Source organism: Narcine bancroftii, chromosome 3, assembly GCF_036971445.1.
Source record: "Narcine bancroftii isolate sNarBan1 chromosome 3, sNarBan1.hap1, whole genome shotgun sequence".
Classification (NCBI taxonomy): Eukaryota; Metazoa; Chordata; class Chondrichthyes; order Torpediniformes; family Narcinidae; genus Narcine; species Narcine bancroftii.
The window spans coordinates 353570231-353578990 of record NC_091471.1 but is presented as its reverse complement, the minus strand read 5'-3'; the positions used below and the strand labels follow the sequence as shown (position 1 = coordinate 353578990).

Here is an 8760-nt window from a genome sequence, read left to right as displayed (position 1 = left end):
ATTTTTTTGAATATTCATATGCTGTTCCCAAGATCGCATCTCTCTCCCAGTAACTTAAAAGTCTTACCAGGACTGGTCATGGATGATGTTCGCTGTTTCCTCTGGGTCTGAGGGTCCGGTGAACCCTTTCAATTTGCAGCTTTGCATTTAACTTACTTTGACCCAGCATTTGTGGGATCCATCTTTCAAAGAAACCCACTGCATCTTTTCCCTCGATTCCTTCTCTCAGTCAAATGATTCTTACATTGTTACATCTGCTGAAATTTTCCATATGGTTGATCTTGTTCATCAATTCTTTCTTTCTGCATCCCATATTTTTGCTCTTTCTTCCAGTGCCTTCAGCCTGTCTTTTGTTTTGTCCAGCTCAGCCTCTGAATGAGACATTAGTTCATTTAAGTCTTCCACAACCTTTTTGATTTACTTATAAATTTGTTGCATACATTACATAACTACGCTGATTGTTGTGCAGGATATCCCTCTTGATGAATATCATTGAGAGTACAAAACATTTTTTTGTTGACTCGTGGAGCTGATCCTTGGAACCAGTGGAGCATACAAGTTCTGTCAGGCTTTCCATTGATGGTGTCAAGTGTCCCATCGTTCCATAGTTGCAGTTGCATTACAGAACAGAACAGAACTAATGCACTGACTACATATTCACCTGAAACATTTTCACATTTTAGCACCTGATGGCAGAAAAGAGTGATTTTTAGAAAAAGGTACTGACATGAAAGTCAGGCTGCAGTATTAGTAAATTAAACAAAATTCTGTTGCAATTAGTGCCAGTTGGCTCCACACAGGATAGGTTCAAATGAATGTTGGCTATTACAACTCAGACTGATACCCTGATTTTTTTTCTTAAGAGTTAATGATACGATGGGTTTATTGTTATATACATTGTACAATGCACAAGTGTCTCAAAATATGCTGCAGCTGAGCAAGTACCGGGTCTTAATCTTTTATCTAAAATCCTTGGGACCAGACACTTTGGAATTTGAAATTTTTCGGATAATATTAAAATGGAGATACTTTTAAGTAATTGGTGGGGTGGGGGGTTTTGGCCGCATTGGATAGGAAGGTGATAAATGGAGTGAGATAAAGATAGACCACTTTCTCCCCCGCTCGCCCGCCCAAGTCGCGCTGCCACTCTCTCCTTGCTTGCCCGCCTGAACCATGCTGCCACTCTCTCCCCGCTCACCCACCCGAGTCGCACTGCCACTCTCTCCCTGCTCACCCGCCTGAACTGTGCTGCCACTCTCTCCCTGCTCCCCCGCCCAAGTCGCACCGCCATTCTCTCCCTGTTCGCCCGCCCGAGTCGCACTGCCACTCTCTCCCCGCTCGCCCGCCCGAGTCGCACTGCCACTCTCTCCCCGCTCGCCCGCCTGAGTCGCACTGCCACTGTCTCCCCGCTCGCCCGCCCGAGTCTCACTGCCACTCTCTCCCTGCTCGCCCGCCTGAACTGTGCTGCTGCTCTCTCCCTGAGCTGCTCCCTCTGTCAAATACCCTTTCAGCAGCATGGCTGAAATCCTGCTGGAGGACAATCCCTGTATTTTTAAGTAAAAAAATACTGTGAAACTTCAAACTTGAGCCAGTTCAAACTAAGCTAAGCACCTGAACATACACTGTACTTGCAGTTAAAAAAAAAGTTCGATTTTTGGTTTTCAGAATATTAGATAAAAGATTACATACCTGTACTTTATAAAAAGACAACTAGTGCTTGATCATTGTAGAATTCTACAGCCTATTCCCTCCTTCCTTGTGGGGTAATTTATAATGATGAAACTAGTGCATGGGGAATAAGAGGAGGAAGTCATCTTGAAGGAATGACCTTTTGTTCAAAAAGCATAGGTCAGTGGTGCAAAGGATTGGTAGTTGTGCATTACAGAGGTAAAACCATGTTCTAGATAAAAGAAACTTTAATCTTCAAGGCTAATGGGCAAGTAATCAAGTTAGCATTGTACTCACCTCCTGACATTTGGTTCCATCAACAAGCTAAATGAGTGAAGTTGAATATAGCTGTTCATTCACTGACAATTTGGTCCTTGCAAGCAAGACTAATTTCTCCATAACTCCATCTAGTGCTCGTCTCGAGAATTGAACTTTCCCTCCAATGATGGGAAGCAGAAGGTCTGCCAATGTTGGGGTTGAGTGCAATACACAAATATGTTGGAGAAACTCAGTAGGTCACGTTGCATCCACAGGAAATACAAGGGAATATAAAAATATAATGTTACAAAATTTCATGGCTGAACCTTTGGTCGGGAATCAGGAAAACGGGTAGATGCCTGAATGAAAATATGAGGGTAGGAGAGAAGAAGAGTGGGGAGGAACACCGTGGGTCATGGGTAATAGAGAATGGGTGGGAAAATTGTTGAGTGGTGATAAGTGAAAACCCTAACCCTTTTGCTTCCTGTGGATGCTGCATGACCTGAAGAGTTTCTCCAGCACTTTTGTGTATTGCATGCAGAAGAAAACAATTTCACCATAAGTGACCTTGCAAATAAAGAAATTTACGCAGCATGTACTGTTACAAAAATTCATGATATCTTTTCAGTAAGTTAAATATTTAAGCAAAATACTATCTTCACAGATAAAGGGCCAGGATTTCTTAGTGACTCGGAAGGATCTTGGTAACAACATATTGGAGGTGAAACACAAGACTGGAGCTGATCACTGGCTCGTAATCAAGAGTTCTCTTGATGCAAAGAAGGCAAGTTATTCATAGTCATGCTACTCAAACTCTGTGCACGTATAGAGCTAGTTTTGGAGAAGGGGTACTGTTGGTGGTGTAGGTCCCACTTTATGATTTGTTCATCTTTTAACAATTATGTTGAGTTTTTTGTTAACATGAAATTTACCCTTTCCCATCCCTTATTATGCACTGTCCACACATATCATATGTAATCACCTGCATGAGATAAATGCTATTATGGTAAAGTAAAATACTGCAGGCTTTGCAAATGCTAGAAGTCTTCAGAGATCAAGCATCTGGAGAGCAAAATAGCTACCATCTCAGGTTGTTGCCTATTCCGAAGAAGTCTCTCTCCACTAGTGCTGCCTGATCTACTGAACGTTTCTAGCATTTTCTGTTCCAAACTGTTAACTCTTGCCTCTTTCTAAGCATGCTGCCCAACCATGAGCATTTCCAGTTTTTGTATTTTTATACTAGATCCTAGCTGTTTCTCAGGGTCTTGTGGATCGTTCACAAAGGCAGCTCAAATAATACTGTATGTGTTGGATGGTTTAAAAAAATTTAAAATTAGTGCAGGAACGATCTTGAACAGCTTTGATCCTGCATTGATCCTTTAAAATTTTTATTATTGAACTTGAGGCAGGCAAATTGTAGCAAGTACCATAGTCACGTATTGGATGGTGAGGGTCAATGCAATCTTGTGTCTGTCTTTGCAGATTAAGGATGATGTGGAATGCACCGAGTTGGCTCTTGCCTTTAAACTTGATTCTGAAAAGAGGAACCAGGGATCAAGGAGTCAACCTGAGAAACAGCCTGTGTTTGCCTTTTTACCATTGAGGAGCTTTGGTTTCCGCTTCATAATACAAGGTTTTTTTTTGTTAAATTAAGACTAATCTCATTCTTAAATGTAATTCATCTTTTGTCTCATAAAGTACAAAATCACAATAGTGGGATGAATTTTAAACTTGGTTTTCCCAATGCAAGTAGTAAAAAGCTGTGGTGTTACAGTCCAATTTCTGATCTTTAATCTCCTCAGGAATGGCTCCTTGTCCGGGCAGATTTGGCAAATAACCCATACTTTTAAATAATTCATAGAAATGCTTGCAGTGGAATTTAATTATTGGATTGCCTTGCATGAAGAGGGGTTTATAATCCCATCATTTTTCTCCAGGCAATGTGGTTCAGATGCTTCACAGACTGCGAGGGGGAAAAAAATATTTTTTTATTAAAAAAGACTTTCTTAAAATTATTTTACATCTTGGGATACCCTAATGCACCCTGCAGCAAATAAATTACATCCTAGGTACAGGTACTGGCGTTGACATGCACAGGGCAAGAAAGTCGCAGATGTGCTGATGCAGGGAAAATTTAGCTTAAATTATGCCTTGGGGTATTCAATATCATCCTGATCAACATGAAATTTAACATAATATTGCAGCAAAAATAAGGAACTGCACAGTACAGGCCCTTTGGCCCTCAATCTTGAGCTGGCCCATGTATCCCATAAAAAAAATTAAACCCTCACTACCCCACAACCCTCTTCATCCATGTGCCTGTCTGAGAGTCTCATAAACGTCTCTAATGTTTCATCCTCCATCACTATCCTTGGCAAGGCATTTCAGGCACCCACAACTCTGTGTGTGTGTGTGTGTGTGTGTGTGTGTGTGTGTGTGTGTGTGTGTGTGTGTGTGTGTGTTTAAAAAATCTTACCCCTGATATCTCACCTAAACTTTTCTCCCTTCACTTTGTACAGATGTCCTCTGGTATTTGCTATTCCTGCCCTGGGGGAAAAAATAGAAGCAGGGGGCTTGCCTGTCGAGCCTTTTCTAACATTCAATAAATGTTAGATGTGGACTCATCTCAACTTATCCACCTGTTCCCCAACGTCCTTAATTCCCCTATTATTCAAAAATATATATGTATGTCTTAAATACATTTAATATCTCTGTCAGTAGATAGTCAGTAAACTTACCTGTTTATATCCTTTCATAATTTTATGTTTCTTTAAGATCCATCTAAATTCAATAGGTATAATCCTAGACTCCTCAGTCTTCATAAGGTGACCCCTTCAATTCTGGATCAACCTGGTGAACATCCTCTGCATTGCCTCCAAAACTAATGCATCCTTTCTAAAGTAAAGAGACCAGAACCTCTTGCAGCACTCCAGGTTCCGCCTCATCAGTACACTGTGCAGTTGTAGCAGAACCTCCCACATCTTAAATTTAATCCCTCTAGCAGTGAAGGCCTTTTTGATTACCTGCTGCATCTGCAGCAAATTAATCTTCAGTAATTTTCAGCTTTTGGACAAGATCATCAACCCATAACCTGGTTGTGAGAGTCTCTTGATAGGAGTAGGGAGGGTTATGTCAAAGGTTGCAGGAGGTCCAAGAGTTTTTAATCTTACTGAGGTAAATGAATTAGAAGTATCACCTAAACAAAAATCTACTGAGAATTCTAGTATCCCAAGAATTACTGGGCCAGGTCCTTAAAAGAACCCATTATCGGGTGTTTATGGGGGTTGAGAGGTGAGAGGACATGTTTTATTCAGTCCAAGTATGGTTTTATTCAAAAATTTGTTGGCATAGGTATGAGTTTAATTCAGCTTGTTCTTGTGTTAGTGCTAGAGGAGAGGCAAAGATCAATTTATTAAGATTGCACAAACCAATAGTTCAATGCTCTAATCTTACCAGTATCTCTCATCTTGTCATATTTGTTGTGGATTGAGGGTAATTTTTCGATCGCAAAGGAATTCCTTTGTGTCGTAGAAGCTTGCACAGATCCGCAACTTCTTTAGTTAATGGAGCTATCTGGAGGAACTAATCAGATTGTGGTCTGCTAAATAATTCCACAGGCACCAGTTCACTATACTGAATGCAAAAAAAAACCTACAAATTATTTTATAGTTCAGTACAAACAATGTAAGATTCTAAATTAAGACTTGCGTTTAGCCATTTCTGAAGTTATTGTACATAGGGGGTTCAACATTGTATGCACAGTACTTCCATGCTAAACTCCAATAAAGAGAAATCCAGTCTTTGTTTCCAACAAGTTTTTGTGTGTTATCAAAGGATGGCTATTTACTTAGTGAAACACTAAAGAAGTCTGCAGATGCTGTGATTGTAGTAAAAATACACCAAAATATTGGAGGAGCTCAGGTGGTTTTTGAGTGTCCATAGGAGACAAAGCTATATTGCCAATGTTTTGGGCCTGAGCTCTTCAAGGAATAAGCAAATAAGGAATTTTAAAAAACCCAGAAAATCTCAGAATAGAAATGTACTGGCTGGGGAGGAGTCCAAACCAACAAAAGGTGCTCATTGGATATGATAAGGGGAGAGGTGAGAATTGATTTTGGCTGTGTGAAAGGAGACCGGGAAAAGGGAGAGAGACAGAGCTGGGGGAAGGTGAAGAAGCTTTTTGGGGGGGGGGGGTTAATTTAAGCCCGAGAAGTCTATATTAATGCCATCCAGCTGGAGGGTTCCTAGTTTGAAGATGAGGTGTTGTTCTTCCAACTTGCGAGCAGTTTCAGTCTAGCAGTGCATGAGACCATGGACAGACATGTCATCAAGGGAATGGGAAGGAGAATTGAAATGGGTGGCCATTGTGCTTGCCCAGGAAGCAAGGGAACCAGTGTTAAAGAGGGGAAAAAAAATCAATACTTTTAAATCAAGATGTCTTTGCATTTTAAAGTAACCAGTTATTTGAGTTTGAAGAAGAATGACACAGGCACTGATTTGTTTAATTTTTTTTAAAATGTTGCTGTATTTCCCTTTCAACAGGTGATTTTGATATACCATCTTCCCGTGAAGATATTGATCGTGATAGCCCATGGAACCAATGGCTTCGTTCTGAAATCCCACAGCTGTTTCTGAAAGCTATGGAAACATTCAGTGTAATTGAAATTTTTGCTTTTTAAATAAAATAATGTTTTCACTTAAGTATTTACTGAAATAGGGAATTAATTAATATGCTGTCTTAAAAGAGAGATCAAATTTGGGATCCAACCAGAATTAATGAAAGTGAAGGCTGTATCAAACTTGTACAATATCAATTTGTCTTTGACTGAATTGGCCACACAAAGAAAACTGATTTGGATGGGTTTTTTTTGGCCACCCTAAGCACTTTGCTGCCAATATTTTCACAAACTGTCACAAGTCGTAATGACAGTGAGAAACCAAAGCTCGAGTAAACTATTGAGCACCTTGCTTCAGCATTTAATAAAGCAGATTCTTTTTTCATTTGTGATGCTTGTTGAGGGACACGAAGACCGTGGGGAACAGTTTACTTTTTTTTGTCTTCCGTTCTTTTGCTTCCATCTATCTGCAAGGGAAGATTTCACCACTATTTGTTGTGTTCAGTAGTTGGTAGTTCCACCATCAACGTCATATGCCATTACTGCACGCATATGTCAGCCCATGGCTTCTGACTCAAATTGTCCTTTTGCAAATATTAAATAAATACGATGAAGGACAAACATCCATGTCTGATGTGGGAATTCATGCCACCATGCTTTACTGCTAAAGTCCTGCTGCTGGAGGAGGGTAGAGACAACTTTATCTGACCAGGAGCACAAGGTCCTGGTGTTGACCATTGAAGTGCCAGTTGATGGAGTATACAAAGACGATGTGGTCAAACAATAATCATGGCTTTTATTAGCAGAAACTCATGGTACAATAATAAGACAATAGATGCATATACAGTTTTATCCAAGGGGAGTATCCTTAACAGTCGAGATGATGCACAGCCAATGTTAGTACAGCAAGGCTCGCCAGAGGGGAGACAGGCAGCTGGGCAGACATTTTCCACAGTCACCCCCCCGGCCAAAGAAGGAAAAATTCACCACAACCATAACATTGGAAAATGTAATCTGTCCTTGAGAGTGTTGCACTTGATTTGCATTAAAATTATTATATTTTTAACTACCGATAAGTCAAAATTGAAATGGATTTGCATTTTAAGGAAAAATCATGTTTGTATCTCATGTGAATTGCTCTTCTGTTCTGTAAAAGACAAACTTTATAACAGAGTGGAATTTTAGTTATCGATGAAAGATGGGAAATGAGAATGTCCAAAAGAGGAAATACGCTGCGGACTTTACATAAGAAAGGGTTTAAGAAGAAAATAGTGAATGCTAGAAAACTAGCAATTTTTAGAGCGGCACAGTTAGCTTAGCAGTTAGCGCAACTCCTTCACAGCGCCAGCATCCCAGGTTTGAATCTGGCACTGTCAGGAGTTTGTACATTCTCCCTGTGTCTCAGAGCGTTCCCTCTGGGGACTCCAGTTTCTTCCCTCCCTGTAAGGTCAGTTGGATGTAATTGGGCAGCATGGGCTTTGAGCCAAAAGGGCCTATTTACTGTACTGTCTGTTTAAAATTAAAATCCCCGAAGCAAGTCAGGCGGCATCAGGTAAGTAAACTAAAAATGTTGCGGGTTCAGAGAACCTTTTATAAAACCACGGAGAGAAAAAAAGTTTGTTTTAATTACAGAAAAAGCGGGGATGTGGGGAAATGCATATCTCAAAGGAAATAGGATGAGGCCAGGGTTGCCTTGAACAGCTATAGAATTTGTGTTTTCAAAGGTAAAAATCTGCACTTGGAGTTGCTTGTAATTTCTCACTCATGATTTCTGGTTCAGAAATAGCAAACCATAAATCAATTTTTGGCGAAATACATTGAATAATTATTTATTGAAGAAGTTTTGTTTAGTTAGGTTTTGTTGCAGAATTAAAGATTCTCTATTATGTAATAACTTCCAAACCGCTTTTCCAGGACTATATATTTTTGAAAAGTTATCTCTTGAAAATAGTATGGTACAAGTGTTATTTTTCTTCCCCCGATAGAGCCATCCACGCTTTGAAGGTCTGGAAGGTCTGCGCCAGTTCTTGGCATTCATTCCGTTACTAGACGAGATCTTGGATTTCTTCCAACCTGTTGCTGTGCAAATTATTCAGAAACTTAAAGCAAAATCCTGTTTGCCAACAACAGAAGACCAAGGTTAGAAATATTTTCTGTGTAAATACTTGGTCTGGGTTTTGAGGCAAAGCGTTAGGAATCCAATTTTTCTCATGCCCTA

At 40.1% G+C, this 8760-nt stretch overlaps 1 protein-coding gene across 8 annotated transcripts in view; it reads left to right on the top strand.

Annotated features, from left to right (window-relative positions):
• LOC138759441 (uncharacterized) overlaps positions 1 to 8760 on the top strand; it is a 148907-nt gene that overhangs the window by 91679 nt on the left and 48468 nt on the right. For all 8 annotated transcript variants that reach the window (XM_069929874.1, XM_069929875.1, XM_069929873.1 and 5 more), the window contains 4 exons: positions 2591 to 2710; positions 3409 to 3559; positions 6469 to 6581; positions 8528 to 8681. In XM_069929874.1, the coding sequence (XP_069785975.1) occupies positions 2591 to 2710; positions 3409 to 3559; positions 6469 to 6581; positions 8528 to 8681 (538 nt within the window). The remainder of the gene's footprint in view (positions 1 to 2590; positions 2711 to 3408; positions 3560 to 6468; positions 6582 to 8527; positions 8682 to 8760) is intronic.